The 23,467-nt window shown below is 43.8% G+C and overlaps 2 protein-coding genes across 4 annotated transcripts in view; one reads left to right on the top strand and one right to left on the bottom strand.

Annotated features, from left to right (window-relative positions):
* The first annotated feature begins 2,882 nt into the window (after positions 1–2,882).
* On the top strand, positions 2,883–16,305 carry LCTL (lactase like). Its single transcript, XM_057724885.1, has 13 exons — positions 2,883–3,036; positions 3,439–3,602; positions 4,190–4,277; positions 4,587–4,696; positions 6,118–6,246; positions 6,349–6,444; positions 8,252–8,306; positions 8,401–8,562; positions 11,752–12,026; positions 12,679–12,805; positions 12,978–13,177; positions 14,420–14,483; positions 16,173–16,305. Exons 1-13 carry the CDS (start codon positions 2,883–2,885, stop codon positions 16,286–16,288), a joined length of 1,740 nt encoding a protein of 579 aa, XP_057580868.1. The 3' UTR covers positions 16,289–16,305.
* Positions 15,925–23,467, bottom strand: part of ZWILCH (zwilch kinetochore protein) — a 35,393-nt gene continuing 27,850 nt past the window's right edge. The window contains exons 17-19 of one of the 3 annotated variants that reach the window (XM_057724882.1): positions 21,124–21,245; positions 17,890–18,004; positions 15,925–16,462 (exon numbers count right to left, since the gene is read on the bottom strand). In XM_057724882.1, coding sequence (XP_057580865.1) covers positions 17,916–18,004; positions 21,124–21,245 — 211 coding nt within the window. In that variant the 3' untranslated portion in view covers positions 15,925–16,462; positions 17,890–17,915. Of the gene's footprint in view, positions 16,463–17,889; positions 18,005–21,123; positions 21,246–23,467 lie in introns of those variants that run through there. The other 2 variants (XM_057724883.1, XM_057724884.1) reach the window with 2 other exon arrangements.

Here is a 23,467-nt window from a genome sequence, read left to right as displayed (position 1 = left end):
CTGAAAGAGTAGCTCTCATTCTAAATAGGGAGTCTTAGTTCCAGAGAGAAGAAGTGCCTGTCACTGGATCCCACAGCCAGTTCCTGGTGACATGGAGGCAGGAATCTATTTTCCTGAATACCTGGTGTCCTTCGCATGACTGCCCCTCGATTCCCTCTGAAGGATCCCAAGGTACAGAGTGGCCTGAGCTGAGCCTCTCCCATACCCACACCCACTGCACTCGTCTACCTGGGACCCATCAGTGTTCCCCGAGACGGAAGACCAGACATTTTGCTTTTACCAAGTCCCTTCCTAAAAGTCACAGAGCTTAGACTCTGGCCTGGGCCTTACAGAGGCTGTTGGCAGAGAGACCCCCACCTCTGCAGCCCCTTGCAGGGAGGGAAGAGAGGGAAGCTACGTGGGCCCACCTATCCCCCAACATGCCTGCTCTTCAGCCAGGCCTGGCCTCCAGGGACTTTAGAACACCCCACCCACCCAAGGGAAGTGTTCTGCCTTGGTTGCTCCAAGCCTCTGGCAGGGCCCAAGCAGCCCTGGAGTGGGATGGGGTTGGGAGGAGTGAGGGGGGTTGTGGTCACCCAGTCGTGAGGCCCATGTCCTCCCAGCTTGGAGCCTGTGGAGGAGGACAGAGATCAGTTGGTGGAGACTAGGTCTGCAGACAGACCCCAAGCAGTTCCGGCCATGCCAGGCTGACCAGCCCCTCCCTCAACACAAACACTAGGCCCCTGGCTCTGAAAGAAGGGGGCATTTTTCAGAGATGACATCAGGTCTTAAAAGTTTTATGTTTCCTGCCAACCTCAGCCTGGAGAGCAGAGTCCCCAGGGCCCCCAGGCCTGGTGAGGCAGGCCGCAGCACCAGTGCAAATAGCACACCACTGGCCTTGGACTCTCACAGCAGTCTACCCACAGAGGAGATGGCCATGAGGGCGAGGTCCAGTGGTCTGCTTACCTGAGGACACAGCCCTGCCTGGTCACTGCAGGACAGGTGCAAGAGAAGAGAACGTACCAAGCTGCCAGGTCCCCAAACACACCCCAGGGCCTTTGCTTGTGCTGTTCCCTCTGTCGGTTCCCATGCCCTCCATTTAGCAAGTGCCTCCACACCCTTCTCGTATCTTGTCCAATGTCCCCTCCCACTGAAGCCAGCCCTACCTCCCTGAGCCTCTACTGTGTTCTGTCCATCTTTCCATTAGAGCCCTGATCTCTGGCGTAGCATATTTTATTTTGTTTTGTCTTGTTTTGTTTTCTTTTGTTTTATTCTATTCCGTTCTGTTCCAGTCTATTCTATTCTATTCTATTCGGCACAGTGTTTAAAACCACTTTGCCTTCCCTTTCCCTCTTGCCTCCCTTCCCCACAAGACCCTGAACTCAGACCAAGGTCTCAGACCAAGTCCATTCTCACTGTGGCAGAAAGAAATTAATCAACCACAAAGGGGTAAGACCTACCCTGTTAAGGTGCCACAGCGGAGCTTAGCTGAAGGCAGAGAGGCTGGAGGTTGAGTGAGATGCCGGGAGCTGCAAGGGGTAGGGGTAGGGAGAGGGAGAATTGAGGGCACCGTAATGAAAGAAGCACAGTGGGGGACCTTGGCAGCCTGGGTGAGGAGCAGGAGGTGCTGAGCCTGCGGGGGCGGGAGTGGGGGGTGGGGGGTTGGGGGTTGGGGATGTTCTAGTTGGCAATCGTGATTTATTTTTTTAAATATACTTTTTCAAATTTTCTTTTTTGTCCATGCTGCGAGGCTTGTGGGATCTTAGTTCCCCAACCAAGGATCAGCCCAGGCCCAAAGCAGTGAAAGCGCCAAGTCCTAACCATGGGACCACCAGGGAATTCCCAGAGCAATCATGATTCATTGAGTGAGTGAGTAAAGAAATGAATGAGGGATCCAAAGAGAGGAGGGTGAGGTGGGAAAACCAAATATACCTTCTACAGTGAACTTTCTCTGGCAGCAGGGAGGGGTGGACACAGAGACAGATACCCACACGCCCTGCTCCCCACCCGGCTACCCTGACCTGGAGTTTCACAGGCTCAGGTGGGCTGAAGGTGGCACACCAGGCCCAGAAGGGACCCAGGGACGGGGTCACTGCCCCTCTACCCTGGGAGGGGCTGACTGGATGCCCCGGGCCCAGGGCCAAGCCGCCTGGCTGCTGACTCAGGCCCCGCCGGCCAGCTCAGCATTCCTGCCCTCCCCACTGAACTGGAGCTATTGAAGCTCTCTGTAGGGGGGTTAGGGCACGCCCCCAACCAGAGCCTTCGCTGTGCTGAGGGCCCTGTGCTGGGGGGTGGGCGCACAGACTCTGAGGGGTCAGTCTGACAGTGCTCTGGCCACCAGCTGCTACCCTGGGGGTGTCTGGGACCGAGGACCATCCCGGGTAAGCTGGCGCGGCTGGCATCAGAGAGGGGAGCCCAGGGGAAGGGGATCGCCTAACCCTGAGGACTGAAGACCCTGGGATGGCGACCCTGCTTGTGACCCCAGGCTTGGGGAGGGGTCTGTCTCTCTGCATGGGCCACAATGTGCAGGTGGGGTGCTGCAGGGGCTCTGCCGTTGTCCTGCCTCCCCCATCAGACTAGAGCATCCCTAAGGCAGAGTGGTTTCCCCATTAGATTGAAGCCCTCCCTCACAGGGTATAGGCTGGGTATCCCCCATCAGACGGGACCGGGGTGGTTTGAAGCCTTGCCCATGAGACCCAGGGCTCCCCAAGCCCGAACTCCTCCTTAGTGTTTAACTTGGAAATCGTGAGTGGAACCCAGCCTCGGCCTGTGCTGATGGGTCCTGGCAAGAGCCAATGCTTCTCTAGATAAAGCACCCCCACCTCATCTCCCGTCCTCTCCTCCTGCCTTTGCCCCCAAGCCAGGATCTACACCCCCTGGCTGCATGGGCCTACACCTGTCAGATGTGCTTCTTCAGGTATGGGGGAGGCCCGGGTGCCATGAAGCCAGTGCGGGTTGTCACTCTTTGGTGGGTACTACTGCTGGTGTCCAGGCTGGGGGCCACCACGAAGGAATTCCCAGAAGAGGCCTCCTTCTACTATGGAAACTTCCCACTTGGTATGTCCGCTCCTCTGTGGGTCTGTCCGTCTGTCCATCTGTCTGTCAGCTTGCCCACCTTGGCTGAGGAGTTTGGTTTTTTTAGCTTCCTTATAGGTAGGATGGGGCAAATAACTCCATGTAGTTGTTCAGAAATAAAAGAAGTTCCTAACAGATTTTTTGTAAAGTTACTATAGGACAGGAAATGCAAATCAGAGCTAAAATAGTGCAGATAAGTGCTTTTACCGTATTATGTCTCCCCACTCCCCCTGCCCTGCCACACATGCTCCCACTCCTAGGGAGACAGGGCGGGCTGCTGGGGAGGCGGCTAGCCTTGTGGCCCGAGAGGCACAGCCCAGGGTCCCAGTACTGGGTGGGGAGTGGGAGGGGGCTCAGGGCCCAGCTTGGGGTCTCCACTTGCAGGCTTCTCCTGGGGCGTGGGCAGTTCCGCCTTCCAGACTGAGGGTGCCTGGGACCAGGACGGGAAAGGGCCCAGCATCTGGGACACCTTCACGCACAGCGGGAAAGGGTATGTGCTTGGGGAGGAGACAGCAGATGTGGCCTGTAACAGCTACGACAAGGTCCAGGTGAGTGATGGGTGTGCACGTGTGTGTAAGATCAAGCAGCACCTAGCGAGAGTTGGGAGGTGACAGACATATTGGGGGAGCCCAAGTGACAATGTCAACCAAGTGCTCTGCTAAATACCCCCCAACCCCAATGCAGCCGAGCAGGGAGGGGCCGGTGGTCACTGGGGCTTGGGGCGGGAGTGCCAGGATGTGGGAAGGCAGATGAAGGAGGAAAGGAAAGCAGGGGCCCACCTGAGCCAGTGCCTTAGCCAGCTGAAGGGCTGAGGCCATGACCCAGGGCCTACAGGCCACAGTGGCCTGAACCCCTGGTCCCTGCATGGGAATCAGCCCCCTGAGGAGAGAGCGGGACCAGCTCATCCTCTGTCCCTCTGCTCAGCACCCACTTTCCTCCCTAGATTGGGGATCCATCACTCTGATGGATTTCTCAAAGTACCTCCATATCCTGCATCTTACTTGACTCTTGGCATATCCCAGGAGGAAGCAGGGGCAGGTGGTGTCACACCTGTTGTGTAGATGAGGAGTATGGACAGAAGGAGCCTTGGTGGGGCCAGGCTGACCCTGCCCTCCACCCACCCCTGTCTGCACAGGAGGATGTGGCTCTGCTGAGGGAGCTGCACGTCAGCCACTACCGGTTCTCCCTGTCCTGGCCCCGGCTCCTGCCCACAGGTGTCCGAGGTGAGCTAATGCCACTCTGCCCCAGCCCATGAGTCACCCCTTTTGGCTGTGTTGGATTTGTGGGGACACCATAGAGTCCTGCACGCGGAGAGCAGCCCATGAGCACGGTTCCCCAGCAGCAGCAGCTCTCACGGGTTCCACAAGTAGCCAGGCTTCCAGGAGTAACTACTCTACCACCTGAAACCCGAGTGCTGGTGGGCTGAGGGTACCTTCAGGCCTGCAGAAAACTCTGGGGCCCAGGATTATTGCACTTCAGAAGGTAAAGGCCAAGGTCCTTTCTCATCAAATCCCCTTTTATTTCCCCTTCAGCCGATGGGGTGAACAAGAAGGGAATCCAATTCTACAGTGACCTCATTGACGCCCTTGTAAAGAGCAACATCACCCCCATTGTGACCTTGCACCACTGGGATCTCCCGCAGGTGAGGCCATACAGGCTCAGAGGCCCCAGGGGAGCTCAGCTCAGCAGGAGGCAGCCTGGTCTGGACACTTGGGGTTGCCAAGGTGGGGGCAAAGACTGGGGTCTGGGCTCTGGCTCAGGACAGGAAGATGGCAGGAAGTGAAGAAATCTCCCAACTCACCCATGGTACAGAGGTCACACTGGTTTAACCGATGTTTGTAATAAGTCATAGATGCAGATTTTGATGTTTTCCAAAACATTTGGCCTGGAAACAACTCAGACTATAAAGAAAGAGGCATCTTTTGAATAAGAGCTGATGGAATAATGAACAAGTTTGTTCAGCCCTGCCCCCCACCCCCCAGTTTGTTAGAGTTAGCACTGCATGTGCTCATATATGAGCGCCCCCTCCCAAGTGATTTCCCTAAAGCCTCAACATACTTAAGAACCTCACTGTGAGACATCACTATCCCAGCAGTTTTCTCATTTGCTTAACAAGGCTCCACAGAGATCACAGCCCAGCTGGCCAAAGAGCCGTTTATGGACCTCTCTGTGACACAGGGGGGCAGGAGGTTAAAGGACAAGACATTGGCTTCAGGGAGGTGTTGGGGAGATGATGGAGTCCTATCAATGCTCAAGGGAGCCTGGCAAGGAGGCAGGGAGGGGAAGGATAGAGGCTGCAGGAATAGCTTGGGAGACTTCAACTACCCAGCTAGGGTGACTGGGGTTTGCTCTGTGGCAAGGGGAGCCTCCAGAGGCCTCTTAGCTGGGGCTAGGGGTGTAGAGCAGGCTTTAGGGAAATGAACTGGAAACCACCTTCCAGCCTCTTGCCTAGCTAATCGCTGTCATTGACCTGCCCCTTTAGCATCCCCTCAAACCCAGCAAGGCAAGCTCAGTAGGTAAACTTGATGGAGCAATAAATCTCGGGGAAATCCCACCATGGTGAGCAGATGCCCTTTGGTGGGAGAGAGCCCGGCACTGAAGGAAGCAGAACTGCTCTTGTGACAGAGGCTTCTGGAAGGTTTCTGACCCCCTGCACGGCCCTCAAAATCCTAATCAGAGCTTCCATGCCCAGCATTATATCTTATTTCTTCAGAATTTATAATCAAGAGTCTTTCCCCATGATCAGACTTCTTTCCTCTGGCAATTTTTCTTAAATATTCAACCTATCAAGTTCATTTTAAGCATGAGACTCTCAAACTCTCTCTGCGCCCTCCCTCCTGTTTGTATAAAGCATGTCTCCACATTTCTCTACAGTTCATCACTGCCACTGTCTTCAAGTCTTAATGCCCGAGACTCTGCATCTTTGCTTCCCTTCCCTCTAAACATCCTCTATAGCTGTAATCACCCACATTTCTCCCACAAACTTGATCCATTGGCTCCAAAAATCTTTTCTGGGAACGGACCCCTGGGCACCTGCTTCTCTTTGCACTCCTCTGTTTGCAGCTGCTCCAGGGCAAGTATGGCGGGTGGCAGAACATGAGCATGGTGGACTACTTCAGTGATTATGCCAACTTGTGCTTTGAGGCCTTTGGGGACCGGGTGAAGCACTGGGTCACTTTCAGTGATCCTCAGGTAAGCAAGGCCTACTTCCAGGCGGGAAAACCTACTTTCCAGCCAGGAGTGTACCTTGTCACTTCTCATGGGTCCTGTGGTCCCCACTTGCCATCCCTGCAGACAATGGCAGAAAAAGGCTACGAGACAGGCCACCACGCACCTGGCCTGAAGCTCCACGGCACGGGCCTGTACAAGGCGGCACATCATGTCATTAAGGTGAGGTGGGTCCTTCCAGGAATGAAGGCTGGGTTCAAGGTAGAGGGGTGAACCCCAGTGACAGCTAAGCCTACCCCAGGGGCCCGAGTCTGGGCCCAGTCCTCTGCCCCCTCCCCTACCACGAGAATCTATGAAGACGTTTCCTGTCGTCCAGTGCTCCGCTGGACACTGCAGCTCAGATGACACAGTGACTGCTCCCTAGAGCTTGAAACCTAGCTAAGGGGCTGGAGCACGTGCGCGTGAAAACTTGTCACCTACCAGTCTAAAGTGTCTTGTGAGGAATGGTGGTGGGGGGGTGACAGTAAGCCAGGAGCTGACATCTTCAGTGAATGAGCAGAAGTAACTGGAGATTGGTGAAGGACAGCAGTAGGAAGGCATTAGGAGTGCTTGTCTGATAGCATGGACTTCAAAGGACCTGGAGTTTTTGAAGGAGGGAGGGGAAATCGTTTGGAAGCAGCAACAAAGAGCAAGGCAGACACTTATCCAAGGTATGTGGGGTGTGAGGGGAAAAAATGGTGTCTGCTGGAAAGAGCTGCAGTGGCTGCGGTCTTTAGGGGCGGCCAGGCTCAATTAGGGCAGAAATTGAGGAGGACATGAAAGAAGACGCCAAAGGTGAATTACAAGCTATTGGAAAGGCTTTGACAAGTGGGGGAGGGGATTGGTAACATTCCAGGACAAATATGAGGGTCCAGGTTTTGGGAACAGGGATGCCAAGCATGATGGGATGACCCTGATGGACTCTCAATGGAAGATGGACAATCTAAACAACTGGGCAGGCAAGGGACCACTGGGGATACGCTGGACCCTCAAATTCATGTCAGCAAGAGAACGTTCTCATTCTTTCCCTATTTGGCTTAGGATTTCTTAAACTGTGAATATATATTTTTTTTAATTTTTATTTTTTTAAAACTATTAGTAAGTCTTGAGGGAAATGAATCAATATAAATTTCCTTTAATATATTTTAATTATATGTATCTTGTTCTTTATTTTTTTTAATTGATTAACTAATTAATTGGCTGCGTTGGGTCTTCGTTGCTGCGCATGGGCTTTCTCTAGTTGTGGCAAGCGGGGGCTACTCTTCATTGTGGTGTGAGGACTTCTCATTGCATGTGGTGGCTTCTCTTGTTGCAGAGCATGGGCTCTAGGCCTCAGGGCTTCAGTAGTTCCAGCATGTGGGCTCAGCAGTTATGGCTCACAGGTTCCAGAGCGCAGGCTCAGTAGTTGTGGCACATGGGCTTAGTTGCTCTGCGGCATGTGGGATCTTTCTGGAGCAGGGATCGAACCCGTGTCCCCTGCATTGGCAGGTGGATTCCTAACCACTGTGCCACCTAGGAAGTACCTTAAACAGGGAATATTTAAAGGGCAGAGCTCTAAAGACATCAGTGGGTCCCTGGGAGACAATATGGAGGGAAGGCAGGTTGGCACATTTTGGATTCTATTTCTCAAGACTATTCCAGATGCTTGGTATTTTCCTAACTTCTGGAGCATCTATGCTGAAAGCACCACCTAGTTACTATAGAGGACAAACAGGAACAAAACAAGACATGTTAGCAAAAATCTTAGAAACAAATAACACAAAGTGGTGGCTTATGTGTTTATGCCAGATTTAGACCAAGTTTCCTCCATAATACAAAGAAAATGGAGGTCAGAGGAAGGGAGACTATGGATTGCGCTAATCAAGGCTGGACTCATGAAAAGGATAGGACTTAAAATGGAGGTAGGAAGGAGAGCAAGGCCACCTCGGGTTGAAGGGGAGGAGAGAAACGGATGAGGCAGGCAGCTCCGATGGACTCCTTTCCCTTCCAGGCCCACGCCAAAGCCTGGCACTGCTACAATGACACATGGCGCAGCGAGCAGCAAGGTGAGCCTCGCCACCATGTGTGCTGAGAACAGATGAGTGACCAGAGGAGCAATGTCGTTCTGCTGCCAACACCTTTGCTTTCTTTTCTTATAAGGTCTGGTAGGGATTTCATTAAACTGCGACTGGGGAGAACCTGTGGACATTAGTAACCCTAAGGACATAGAGGCTGCCGAGAGATACCTACAGTTCTGTCTGGGCTGGTTTGCCAACCCCATTTATGCCGGTGACTACCCCCAAGTCATGAAGGACCGTATCGGTGAGCCACGTCACATTTTAAGACTCCAGATACCACAGCAATAGTATTGAGTTCAAGTGAAATGACCAAAAGGCAGGGGGATAGAAAAACACACTGGGTTGGTTTGGGTGAGATCACCCAGCCCCCAAAGAATTGAGAACTGGTTATTCAAACTGGGAGCGGGGAGCATCCAAACAAATTCCTAGACCTGGAAATTGAGAATTTCAGAATCCAGGGGAAAAAAAACTAGCAGTTCTCTAGGCTGCCCTATTTTGTGTTCTGTTGTCCTGTCTCCTCCTTCCCACTCCACTCCATCCAACTGCAGTGAAGTAGCAGTGAGAAGTTAAAGACAGGGTCATGGGTTGAGTCTGTCTTACTGCTGGTTCTTTCTGTCGCTTGAGAAATACTTTCCAAGCTCTAGTTTCCATAGTATCAGAGAAAAGAATAAAGACAGAGCTCACAAGGCTATGTTAATTTTGATGCTTTTAACTGACACATAACAGAAAACTCCAAATAAAATGGCTTGAAACGTAGGGGACTTATCATCTCACCTGAAATCCAGAAAAGGTGATCCACAGCTAGTTAATCCAGCCCTCAGTGTTGTCTTTGAAAACACAGATTCATTCATCTTTCTACTCTGGCACTTTTAGCTAGCACATCAGCCACTCCCCAAGGGCACAAGATGGCTGCAGCAGCTCCAGGCATCACATCTTTACACAGCAACACCCTGAGGCAGAAAAAAAGGGCATAGTACTATCATATCTTTTTTAAGAATAAGGAAAATCTTCCCAGGAAACAGCGGCTACTCCCAGCTGACTTCCCATTGTGCCTCAAGGGACAGAACTGTCACATGCCCCAAGGTGCCCTAGACCACCAGGACTAGAGCCTCAGAGGCTGTGGGGAGGGGTCAAGATTCCCAGAAAGGATGTGGCTCTTTGGAAGAGGATGAGAAAGAGGACATGGAAGCATACAGGCTTGGGACTATTGGGTAGGCAACCAGAAGTGTCTGGCCATAGGAATCTAAACATATAACTGTGATTTACAGGTATCAGCCCACACCTCCCTAAAAAAAGACAAGGATGACAGTGAAATAGGTTATAATCTCACATATCAAGGCTATTTTAGATGTTTGCCTAACACAGAATGTTTGAGTCTATATTTCAAAAATTTCCCTTTCTAAAGCACCATTTTTCAAGACTTGACTGGACTAGGAGGCAGCAAGTTCTAATTCCAACTCTGCCACTAACCAGTGAGTGATTCTGGCCAAGGTGCTTCACCTCTTCCTGTCTCAGTCTTATCATCTAAAAATGAAGGGATCAGACAAAAATCTCTAAAAATATTTTGATAATAACCAGTTCTGTGACACGTCTGTACACATACACTCAAAATCTTGAGAATGATTTCCTCAAGATGCGTAGGGAAAAAGCCCTCACGATGGGATAGTGCCCACATGGAACATTCCTGCAGACACACCCCATCATTCGCATGCTGTGTTTGCTCTCTTGGGGCCCTCAGAGGCCACTGCAGGCGCCACAAGATTGTATTAGAAAGCCAAATTGATTACTGAGCATAGAGTGGTTCTTGGGCTTAAGGCCAATAATCCCAGGCCTCACCAATTCCAACTCTATGATAATTCAAGTGGGAACAGGGCTCAATTTTTCCCTTAGACAATGTGGAAAGAAGGATCCTCTAAGTAGTTTTTTATTTTCTTCCCCCCAGAATTATTGAGTATAATTGATAAATAGAACAGTTAATATTTTCTTTAGTAGTGAAAGCATTCTGCCTGAAATCTCATTCACAAATTACTTCCAGGCATCTCAGAAGCACCCCTTTGTTCACAATAAATATATGAAGAAAGGTAATTCTAGACCAGTGCTGTCCAATAGAACTCTTGGTGATCATGGAAATGTTCTACATGTCCTGTATCAGTGCTGTTCAATACAATAGCCTGTAGCCATATGTGTATATTTAAGTTCAAATTAAACAAAATTAAAAATTCAATCCTTCAGTGCGACTGAGTTGGAGATGCAGTCACATTAGCCATATTCCAATAGCCACATATGGTGAAGGGTTACTGTAGTAGACACTACAGTGACAATTCCTGTGGTTTTTCTCAAGTTACTAAATGTAACTGAAAGTAATAACATGCTAATATTTTAAAGGGATTTAATAATACAGTCTTTGCACTCATTTAATCTAAGCCAGTAGACTCTTTGGAAACATTTTTATAGCTACATTTTAGGTCAACTCATAAAAACATTACTTTCTTTTATATGTTGATTTAAAATTTTTTTGCATAATTATACAAGGACATGTTTCAAATGTTTTAAAGTACAAAAAAGTGAAAAAAGTTAAGCTTCCTTCCCTCCCCTGCCCCATTGCTCCTATCCTCCCCAGAAGGAAGTATACTTCCAGAGATGGACTGTGCACGTGTGAGCGGAAACACTGCTGCTCGGTATGTGTATATACTTGTATGTACCCAACACTGCATCTTTGTTTTACTTGAGCATCCGTCTTGGCACTCGTCCATGTTGTCATATGAAGCACTGCCTCATTCGTTCTAATGGCTGCATAGTGTGGTATTGATGGATATCCCTTCATTTATTTATTAACCAGTCTCTCCCAACAGACCTTCAGGTTGCTTCCAATCTTTTGCTACTCAATCTGTAATGAAGATCCTCGTACATACATCCTTCTACACTAGTAAAGTGTAGGATAATCAGATTTAGAATTGGTCAGTGAAAGGACATACACTTTTACAATTTTGAAAGCAAGGACAATATTGTCCAACAGAGGTGGTACCAGCTTACACCACAACAAGGCCTGAATGTGACCGTCTCTCCCCCACACCCCCACTGGCCTCCAGTTCCCTTCCCAGAGGCAAGCAAAATTACCAGTTTTTGATGTAAGGAATAACCTAGTTCTATTTTTTTTCCAGATAGCTACACAATTGTCCACACACCACGTACTGAGTAACCTGTGAAAATATTACTTTTAAGCAATATAAACTTAAAAAATTTTTGGCTAGCATTCAAATGTCAAAATTCCAGTTTGAAAGGCTAAGGTTATACTTTCCATGCATTTGAATTCCAAAGCGCAGGACGTGGATAACAGCTTTCACATCAACATGCCAGTATTATCATGGTACATGACAACAGAATGATTGTGAGAAAATAAAACTTGGTTAAATTCTACTTTTTTCTCTTATAGGAAGAAAGAGTGCAGAGCAAGGCCTGGATATGTCGAGGTTACCAGTGTTCTCGCTCCAGGAAAAGAGCTACATTAAAGGCACATCTGATTTCTTGGGATTAGGTCATTTTACGACTCGGTATATCACAGAAAGGAAGTACCCCTCTCGCCAGGGGCCCAGCTACCAGAATGATCGTGACTTAGTAGAACTGGTTGACCCAAACTGGCCTGATATGGGGTCTGAATGGCTATATGCTGTGCCGTGGGGATTTAGGAGGTTTCTCGACTTTGCTCAGGTGATTATTAAGCTAAAGGACATTTTTTAGCTGAATTCATGTTCTTATAGCATAAGCTCAGGTGCCTACATTTTAAAGTTAATTTAAAAATCCAGTTACTCATACTTCAGAAGCTACTAGATATAGGCTTTAAAGAAACTAACGTGGACTTCCCTGGTGGTCCAGTGGTTAAGATTCCACGCTTCCACTGCAGGGGGCACAGGTTTGACCCATGGTCTGGGAACTAAGATTCTGCATGCCACATGGCATGGCCAAAAAAAAAAAGAATATCTACTATGACTAATCATATATAGAGATCATATACATGGTTGTCACATATTATATAAATTATATTCATGTAATATGTGTATATATTGTATATATGATTATACATAATACATATATTATATCCATATTTACATATAAAACTTTAAAATTCTTACATTTATTTTGCTGCCCTTCTCATCTGTAATGGAACACGTGGGAAAGAACAAGACCCGAAGCATGTTTTCTCTAAAATGATGCTTTGTGAAGAAATATATTCTTCTATATGAACTTGCCTCCTGCCTGCATTTATCTCTAAATAAACATGTTAACTGGCATCTACTACACACCAAACACACCCAGTTAGAATACGGCAGGCTTCAATACGTGTTCCCATGATTCCTTTCAGACTCAATATGGCAACCCGCCCATATATGTGACAGAAAATGGAGCGTCTCAAAAATTACACTGTACCCAATTATGTGATGAGTGGAGAATTCAATACCTTAAAGGATACACAAATGAAATGCTAAAAGGTGAGATACAAACCATCTTCATGTATCTTTCTATTCAACTTGGGCAAAATTTGATAATACACTACTGACTAAAACTTGTTTCTAAATCTCATAAATGAAAACATTTATCTTCACAATACTGTTTTTCCAAGAAGATGAAACATAATAAAAATGGAATAAAATGTCTTTGCAGCTATCAAAGACGGTGCTAACATAAAAGGGTATACTTCCTGGTCTCTTCTGGATAAGTTTGAATGGGAGAGGGGATACTCAGATAGATTTGGATTCTACTATGTCGATTTCAACAAGAAAAATAGGCCACGCTACCCAAAGGCTTCAGTTGAATACTACAAGAAGATCATCACTGCCAATGGGTTTCCCAATCACCAAGAGGTAGGAATAATGATCGATGTTACTCATTTTGGATTTTAGAAGAGCTAGGCAGCTGGGTTGCACAGAGTTTGGCAAGCACCTCACAAGGGTACCTGGGAACGCGGTCCATTGTTCCTTCCCCTTTCAACCACCTCTCTGCTATTTGGTTAGAATGGGGTAAGGACACCGTAAAATGCAGTCCTAGCACACAGAGCATTAAGGGCAGACTAAGATTATGCAGGAGTCCTGTTTGCTTTTAGGTTATGACAGTCAACAGAGACTTTGATTTAAATGTTATCCTAAATGTTTTATCTTTTTTTTAAAAAATGTTTTGGCTGCATTGGGTCTTCATTGCTGTGCGCAGGCTTTCTCTACTTGCAGCAAGTGGGGACTACTATTCATTGCGGTGTGCAGGCTTCTCATTGTGGTGGCTTCTCTTGTTGCAGAGCATGGGCTCTAGGTGCGCAGGCTTCAGTAGTTCCAGCACGCAGGCTCACTAGTTGTGACTGACAGTCTCTAGAGCACAGGCTCAGTAGTTGTGGCGCACGGGCTTAGTTGCTCCGCAGCATGTGGGATCTTCCCAGACCAGGGATAGAACCCGTGTCTCCTGTACTGGCAGATGGATTTTTAACCACTGTGCCACCAGGGACATCCCTAAATGTTGTATCTTTATGCAAACAAATACTACCTATTCTTCAACATACACGAAAAGTTAAGAAAATTGAATGTGTAACGATCATATAATTTTCACCTCTTTTCCCACCAAATGGCACAGGATACAAATGCATTGGTTCCAAAATGAGATTAAAATTAAAAAAAATCTTTTAAAACCTCCCATTTTCAATAACCTACACATTCTTCTATCAGCTCTCTGTTCTCTATACTGCTGCACCTAATGACAGGGAATATAAATTATAATTTAGAGTGCCTTAATTTTTTTACCAATATTCTTTTAGGGTAAGCCTAGTGGGACTATAACTGAAGCCGTAACTGATAGCTATCAGGTATTCACTAGTTTTGCATTACTAGAAAAGATAACTGCATTATTAGAAAAAGATAGCTAGATTATGAGCTCAAGAATTAACAACTCTGTTCTTTGCCTCCCTCACAATGATACACATAGGCATTCAATAAATATTAACTGATTTAAACTACAAGCAGATTAAAAAAATATATTTCTTACCCCACATTATTCCAAAAATGATTTCAAACAGCAAAAAACTAGTCTAAGACAACTTTACTTATCAAGTGGGTTTTTATTAGGTGGAAAGTTGGTACCTCAAAGCCTTGGAAACCTGCTCCATCAACAACCAGATGCTTGCTGCAGGTGAGTTGAATTCTTTGATAATTAAACCATGTAATTATGTACATACTGGTATTACCAAAATCTCAAAATGTGGACCTACCTTAAGTCAATCTTCCAAAACCACATGATTAGAAATGGACTTTTTACCTTTACTTTGAAGCAATGTCAAATTTCTATCAGCATTTTTAATATTTTTAAAAATTTAATATTTTTAAAATTTAACATTTTTAAAAATCTACCATGAAAAAGAAATATTTTATCTACTCTAGTTTGATTCTGAATCATACTATAAATTTATAAATCTACTACTGTGTTATAGTGGGCTTTGATGGAAGGAGGGGGAAATTCAACCACTATACCAAATGGAATGAAGAAAAATCAAAGAACACCCTAGATATTATATTCACTCATTCAGCAAGTAATTATTAAGCAGTCACTATTGGCTCAAGGGTGTTTTAAGCCCTGCGGACACAGCAATAAACCAAACAAGGTCCCTGCTCTCACAGAAGGCATTTCTAATGCAATAGGATCTAAAAGGATCAGAGATGTAGAATAACCAGGATGTAACCATGCATCAAGAAATGCCAACACGAAGCTGGGACGAAGTGAGAGAGTAGCATAGACATATTTACACTACCAACTGTAAAATAGATAGCTAGTGGGAAGTTGCTGTATAACAAAGGGAGATCAACTTCATGATGGGTGATGCCTTAGAGAGCCAGGACAGGGAGGGTGGGAGGGAGTCGCGGGAGGGAGGGGATATTGGGATACATGTATAAATACAGATGATTCACTCTGGTATACCTCAAAAGCTGGTACAACAGTGTAAAGCAATTATTTTCCAATAAAGAGCTTAAAAAAAAAAAAAAGAAATGTCAACACATATCATTTGTTTCTTTGAATTTTGTCTTTCTCTATAAGAGCAACCAGAAAAATACACTTCCTGTTTTAACAAATTCATCTTTCACGTGGTATCAGAGATGGAAAATGCTAGACCAAATCCTACCAATTCAACTATTTTTACTGGCCAGTATACCACTGTCCCCTCCCCACCTCATCTAAATAACCAAGCAATATTAAAGATGTATATTCCATTAAACTATAATAAACTTAATGTGAGACATGATGTAGAATTTACTGTTGAGCCCATGAGTTCCATGAGAATAGGGCCTGTGCCTTATTTATCTTGGTAACCAAGGGTGCCTGGCACAAAACCTAAAAGCATGTAACTCATAAATGTCCACTACAATATTCATGCACATGAAATATGCTTATTTAACTCTTAAAGATTATTTAGCTATGTTAAGAATGACCATAAAAATTTTCAATATAGAAATTCCTATACCTCTTCAGATTAAGAGGCTGCAAATGTTTCCCAAGGAATTTTCTTTCCTAAATTCCCCTGAAGAGAATTATAGAAACTGAGGAATATGACTGCTAATACTCTGAGTAAGCACTAGCATTGACAGACATTTAGACTTTATTCCAAATTTAAGCATTCTTTATTCTTATTTTCTGAAATATCTTACAAAGCCCTCACATAAATTTTTATAACTTTAATTTACCAGGTTCTCTTTTACAGCAAATGAGAATTAGCAAGTGTGATGCCATTTTCCAAGTTTTTCCAGATAGTTGAAGCTCTCAGGATGAAGCTGCATTCACCAAAATGACCACATTCTCATCTGCTGTGTTGTTCTCTCCCCAACACAGAGCCTTTGCTAAGTTACATGCAGATTGTGACGGAGATCGTGGTACCTACAGTCTGCACCCTCTGTATACTAATCGCTGCAGTTCTGCTGATGCTTCTCCTGCGGAGCCTGAGCTGAGACAGGGTCACCCATTTTGTGGCTGCATCTTTCACAGAGAACCTTCAGAATCTTCTTCAGGATCTTCTTCTTTTTCCTCCTTCGAAGGTTTACATACTTCTCTGTTTTCAGGTTCTGTGATACTTACCTTCCCACCACCTCTCTCTCTCTCTCTTTTTTTTTTTTTGGCTTGAGCTGAGATTTAAAAATTGGAATATAAAAATAAGCATAAATGAAATAAAAGTCACCTGTAATCTCACCCCTCTCAAAGTCAATGTTAATATTTTGCTGTATATCATGCATCAATTTTCATTTTGCAAGAAGGGATCATAGCACACAAACCGTCTTGTGAGTTATCTCGTTTTAAAATCTGTCTAGAAATATTATTTTCATGTAGAAATGATTGCCACATTAGCACTGCCGTACACCATGGACAAAGTCAATCCTTTAGATAACAATCCTTTCAGGCTGTAAATCCTATCAGGCAACCATAAAAAAGCATTAGGTGGGGACTTCCTAGGTGGCGCAGTGGGTAAGAATCCGCCTGCCAACGCAGGGGACATGGGTGCGATCCCTGCCCCAGGAAGATACCACATGCCACGGAGCAACTAAGCCTGTGTGCCACAACTATTGAGCCTGCACTCTGGAGGCTATGAGCCACAACTCTTGAGCCCATGTGCCGCAACTACAGAAACCCACGCACCTAGAGTAGCCCCAACTCACCGCAACTAGAGAAAGCCTGTGTGCAGCAATGAAGACCCAACACAGCCAATAAAATAAATAAAATTAAAAATAAAATTAAAAAAAAAAAGCATTAGGTGGGTACCAAGTAAATGAGCACATATCCTTTTCTAAGAGAAATTTTTTTATGCTACATTAATATCCTCTATTCAAATTAAGTACCTCAAAGAAATAGTACATACTTAATTTATATATCTCCTCTGTAACTAGATATTCTTTTTTTTAAAGTCCATTTTATTCTTAATTATGCTAAAATGCTAAAAGTAATATCCATTTATTTGGGTACAAAACACGGCTTAAGAGAGAATGATGTTAGGCATTTTTTTTCATTATCTGATCCTATTTAATGTTGTTGGTGAAACGCAAAACTATAAGATAGTAGAAAAGGCTATTCCATTAATTCTTTTGGTTAATACTACCTCAAGCTAAACATTTTAAAAAGAGTATTTACATCTGGGGCTTAGTCCTACAATTGGGCTGGGTTACAATTGTTTTTAACGAAACTTTGCTTTCAATGTCAGATTGACATGCCTATTTAGGGTTTTTGTCTTCCATCAATGGTTTTGAAACCAAACTCTCCTATTATATACAGATTTCAAATGCAAAGACATTACCACTCAAAAAATTTTTTTCTTTCATTTCTCCAGTTTTAGGATTAAACTGTCAGTTGACTACAGAAGGTAGAAAGGAAATTAAAGACTTGCACTGCTCAGTAACACCTGGTAAGCCTTTTATGTCATTACCAATAATCCATATTCCAAATGTACTAAATCAGCATTTATGTTGTAGAAAGAAAAAAAAGAAAAAAACAAAAACAAAAAAATGTAAGGTACTTAAGACATTATAAAGTATTTGCAAAGAACAGAAAGTTAACATACTACCTTATAGAGGGCCCCATCAGCACACTTCACTTGAAATGCACCTGGCTGCAGGTAACCATGGTAGTAAAGGATATCCTTTCTTCCAGGCTACCATTCAGTGTTAATTCAGAAAAATCTATAACCAGAGAGAGATCAGAATGGATTACCACCCTGCTTTTCTACTAATTTACTGCTGAATTTTACAATTATCAAGAGGTAGTCTGAATGATGTGTCTCCTACTTTAAGAGAATGTGTTACACAAAAATCAGCAAAGACAATTCCTTTAAATAGTCAACCCTCTTGATGCATTGAAAACGTGACTAAACAAACTAAAAGAGAAAGTAGATTTTAAAAAATTATATATTTTTGGGGAATTCCCTGGTGGTCCTGTAGTTAGAACTGTGTATTTCCACTGCTGGGGCCCTGGGTTCGATCCCCAGTCAGGGAACCAAACTCCCACAAACCACGAAGTGCAGCCTATATATATATATTCATTTTTGATTTGAGAATCTACTGCTTTATTTTTTTTGTGCCTCCCCCACTACAGTTAAACATAACTGTCTTTCTCCAATTGTAATATATATTTCAGAAAACATTTTCTACTTAGGATTTATAGTCTTAGGGCGAGACACATAACCATTTTTTTCTCCTGAAGACTGCTGTATTTCAAAAATAAATGATACAATTAACATTTAGATGAGATCATGTCCACTTCCTTGTGGGTCAGCATTTTGGTTTCCATATCCCCACCATTACCAGCGACCATATGCCGAGCGCCCACTGGGCGAGCAGCACTCTGCTGGACACTGCTTTTCTCCCCCATTAATTCCAAGTCATTACTCTCTCTTCCCAGGGCAGCTGAAAGTCCACTTTCCTCTCTTCAGTCTTTCTGCTTTTGATGTCAACTGTTTTATTCAAGAGCATCATACCATTAGGTATCTTGAAAAACTAGTATTTGACCTAAGTGCTCAGTACAAAGAAATAGAAAGTCTAATTTTGTCAATGCCTATGATCTTTGGCCAGAAATAAATGATTATTGGGCTTTAATATTTACAACTGAGGTTTTATTTGAATAATCTATGACTTTTATAAATGAGGTCCTCCTGCAACAGTGGGTCTTGCTTTGGGCCAAAGGTCACTGAGTAATTTCCAGACAAACATATCAAGAATACATGATGGTAGAAGAGGTTATAAAGTTCAAGTCAAAATGTCAAGTCAAAATGGAGTTTGAGTGTGTTTTCAAGCACGCAAATATATGATTTCATAAAAATTCCTTATTTTCAAAAAAGGAGTCAATGGACCAATACATTAGCAAATATTAATAGTTTTAACTCTAACATTCAAAATAACTCATTCTTTTTTGAAGCAACCTGCATCAAAAAGACTCTAGAAGACAGGTTCTGCATACTTCACTTACTCTGCATCACTGGAAAAGGCATTTAATCTTGTTTTAATCTCCTAACAGAGATTTCATCTTAATGTAATAAATTTTATTTTAAAATAGCATTTTCAAAAAATGTATCACGTTTATTCATTTCTTTGGAACTTTTAAAATCATAAAACACATCTTTAAGAAAAAAAACCTGAAACAACAATGTAGATAAAATGTTTAAACTGGTGGTCTTTAACCTTCGTTGCACAATGAAATCATCTGGAGAACTTTAAAAAGTCTGATGTCCAGGCTCTACCTCTAGTGATTCTGATTCACTTGGTCTGGGTATTAGGACTTTAAAGGCTCCCCAGATGATCCTAATGATCAAAGCTGAGACCCACCATGTCCTCATCATTCCACACCTCAGGGTTAAGCTTTAGTTTCCTCCTCTCACAGGTTTTTCTATGCCCCAAGCCTATGTTTTTAACCGTTACTATAAACAATACAGCAATTAGTAATCTGGTCCATAGGCCTTTTTGAACATCTCTGGTTGTATATGTGGAATACATTCCTATGAATGGAACTGATGGCCCAAAGAATGTATTCTTTAAAACTTCGGTGAATATCACCCTCCACAGAAGCCATATACCTTTACACTCCACCCAGCAGTGTGTGAGGTTCCCCCAAATCCCAGCCAGCACTTTGACACCAAACCTGTTGATCTCTGCTAATCTGACAAGTGAAGGACAGTATCTACATAATATAAATTTGCATTTCTCTTATTATAGGTGGGGCTGAGCACCTTTTATTTTTAAGATGATATTTGAATTTCCTTTTTGGTACACAGTTCATATTACTCACCCATTTTTCTACTGAGTTAATATTTTTCTCACTGATCTGAAAGTTCTTATATACTAGGGAATGTAGCCCCTTTTCTGAACATGAGCTGCAAATTTCTTTTCCTAGTTTATCATTTGTCTGTTGCTTCGCCTCTGGTATTTTTTGCCAGGGAGCAATTTCTTTATCTTTACATAGTTCATTTTCAATCTTTTATAGGCTTCAGCTTTTATATCACACTTAGAAAAGATAGCACAATCCTAACTGATGGTTCTCAGGAAAATTCAGTGGCTTTAGTAAGACTTTTACAGTTCAGCCACATGAATAGAGACGTTTCCATTATGCCTGAATCAAAACGTGTGGCGGGGGGGGGGGGGGGGGGGTGCGGAGAACAAACAATTTCTGGAAATACTTTTGCAAAACATCAATCACTACAATCGGATTATTTCCCAGCCTTTCAAATCTTCTTGAATTCTGTCTTAAGACTATCAGATTTTATTTTGGATAACCCACACAATATTTGAATCAGCTATTTAAGACTTACATGAAAAAGAGACGACAGCCCCATGCAATCCACGTGCATAAGGATAACAGTTTCACAGGTTCTTATTAAAGGAGTTAAAGTTAGCTGGGTCAGCTAAGTATATCAGGGGCAAAAAGACATTCTTTGACTAATGTACACCATCTTTGATACAATACTAGAAATCTCAGTCCTTATTCTGCCACAGAGAAGGTATCAGGGCAGAAATATCACTGTTTTAAACAGTGCACAAAAGTGTGAAGTATGAGCTGGCATTTCCATTTTATAACCTATTTTCACACCTATGTCCCTATAGCTTGACCTCTTTTAACAACGTTTCCTCTAGCCAGGATACTGAGAAGAAGCACTCTTTCACGATTTTTTTTTTTTTTTTTCAGAATAAATAGGTTTATACCTAGAGTTTGGGAAAATTATTTAACACTAGGCACAAGAGCTCTAATAATAATCTCTACTAGTAAATAGTTTATTTTCTATTGGAATAATTTACATGAATAGACTACAAACCATCTTTACCGGGTTTGTGAAAATTCAGATGGTCTACAGGTGGGCTGTCACTCAGTTGCCAAACCGTTTTCACCTTCTTTAGACCACTATTTATTTCCACTCTCCATTTCTGTGGCTTCTCACTAAGAAAAGAAAAAAAACAATCCAATTCCTTCCTTCTACAGTCACATAGTGAAGTCCTTCTACGATAAGCACTGAGGAAAAAGAGGTGGAGAGGTCACAATTCCCACCCTTAAGAAGCACAGTCAAAAGAGGGAGAGAAACAAGACTATAAATAACAATTTGGTGTAGCCACTCTGGAAAACAGCATGGAGGTTCCTGAAAAAATACTAAAAATAGAGCTACCCTATGACCCAGCAATTCCACTCCTGGGCATATATCCGGAAAAGACAAAAACTCTAATTCAAAAAGATACATGCACCCCAATGTTCACAGCAGCACTATCTGTAATAGCCAAGACATGGAAGCAACCTAAATGTCCACTGACATATAATGGATAAAGATGTGGTGTGTACACACACACACACACACACACACACACACACACACACACAAAGGAATATTACTCAGCCATAAAAAAGAATGAAATAATGTCATTTGCAGCAACATGGATGGACCTGGAGATTGTCATACTGAGTGAAGTCAGAGAAAAACAAATATTATATGATATCACTTAAACGTGGAATCTAAAAAAATAATACAAATGAATTTATTTACCAAACAAAAACAGACACACAGACATAGAAAACAAACTTATGGTTACCAAAGGAGAAAGGGTTGTGGAGGGATAAACTGGGAGTATAGGATTAACAGGCACATACCACTATATATAAAAGATAAACAACAAGGATTTACTATATAGCACAGGGAACTATATTCAATACCTTATAATAACCTATAAGGAAAAAGAATCTAAAAAAATACATATGTATAAATGAATCACTTTGCTATACCTCTGAAACTAACACAATATAGTAAATCAACTATATTTCAATAATAAATAATTCAATTTTGAAAAATGTAACAAAAATATCAGACGTGGGAGGAGACAATAAACGAGGGGTAATTTAACTCAGATTGGGACTGTAGAATTGGAAAAGAATCCTCAAAGACTGTGGCCTTTGAGCTGAGCTTATAATCAAATTAGAAGGGGGAGTTTGTTAGGCAGACAAGATCCAGGATGAAGGAAGGACACAGGTGTAAACACTGTTGGGTATGTGTGTGTGTGTGGGGCCGGAGGAAATGAAATAACATGGGGTCTCTGACTCAAAAGGAGAGTGGAAAGGTGTGGTGGCACATGGGCCAGAAAGGCACAGAGGCCAGGCACAGAACGTCTCGCACATCACACTGAGGTGATGGAACACTGTCCTAAAGGTAAGGGAGCCATTTAAACAGAAGGAAGTCATGATGGGATCTGAATTTTAGGAGGATCACTATGGTGGTAACATAGAGAAGGAAGTTAATGGAGGCAGATAGAGCAGCTAGGAAAAAGGATTTTACTGTACTTAGCCCAGGGATGAAAATGAGCAGATGTGAAACAGAAGCAAAGGTGTAGAGAAAGGAACAGATTCAAGAGCTTCCAAGGAGGTCAGGACTTGGTAACCATTTCAAGGAGGGAGAAGTGACAGCGACGAGTGGAAGGTAAGTCCTCGGTTTCTGTTTTGAGCATTAGGGGGAGATTAATGATGGCGGCTTAAGAGGAAACATGAGAGGAGGGAACGTGTTAGGAAGGGGAGCGAGGGGTTGGGATTTAGAGTCTGAACGACCCACAGGACATTGAAGTTGATGCTTCATGTCTAACAGACACTTAGAAACACAGGTGTGAAGCTCAGGAGAAGCTGGAGATACGGGTTATGAATTATCATCAGCCCAGAGGAACGGAAGATTGGGGTGTGAGCGCAATCCCCTAGGGAAGAGAGAAAGTAAGAAAAGAAGGCAGAGGGTGGAGTTCTGGTGGAAACGCACATCTGAACGAGACAGAGGAAGAAGAACCTGAAAAGAGGACCATTCTCAGTCTTGGAGGTGGGCCAGAGAGGTAGAGTTAAAATTAAGACACAATGTTATGTCATGAAATCAAAGGAAGGGGATGGGTTCAAGAAAGCAATAGTGTTAAATGCCACAGAGCCTTATTAGTGCTTAAGGAAGGGGAAAGAATTGGTGGGCCAGTTAGTTACACAAGGGGCCAAAAAACACTCTTCTCCTGGAAAGTGTCCTCTGGATCTGCCAATTAGAAGGCCACTGGCAACTCCCGCTAAACAACTTCAGGGGAGTGATGAGATTTGGCTAAGAGGGAACTATATAGAGGGAGCATCTAAATAGAGCAGCTTTCAGATGAGAGAAATTT

Source organism: Hippopotamus amphibius, chromosome 2 (assembly GCF_030028045.1).
Source record: "Hippopotamus amphibius kiboko isolate mHipAmp2 chromosome 2, mHipAmp2.hap2, whole genome shotgun sequence".
Lineage (NCBI taxonomy): Eukaryota > Metazoa > Chordata > Mammalia > Artiodactyla > Hippopotamidae > Hippopotamus > Hippopotamus amphibius.
Note: the sequence above shows the minus strand (reverse complement) of the source record. Positions and strands in the feature narration are given on the sequence as shown.

Excerpts from the sequence above, each read along its gene's own strand:
- LCTL (XM_057724885.1), top strand. The coding sequence starts at position 2,883 with ATGTGCTTCTTCAGGTATGGGGGAGGCCCGGGTGCCATGAAGCCAGTG. Across the intron at positions 4,697-6,117 it reads ACCACTGGGATCTCCCGCAG|CTGCTCCAGGGCAAGTATGG; the intron begins GTGAGGCCATAC and ends CTCTGTTTGCAG. Across the intron at positions 12,806-12,977 it reads CACAAATGAAATGCTAAAAG|CTATCAAAGACGGTGCTAAC; the intron begins GTGAGATACAAA and ends ATGTCTTTGCAG.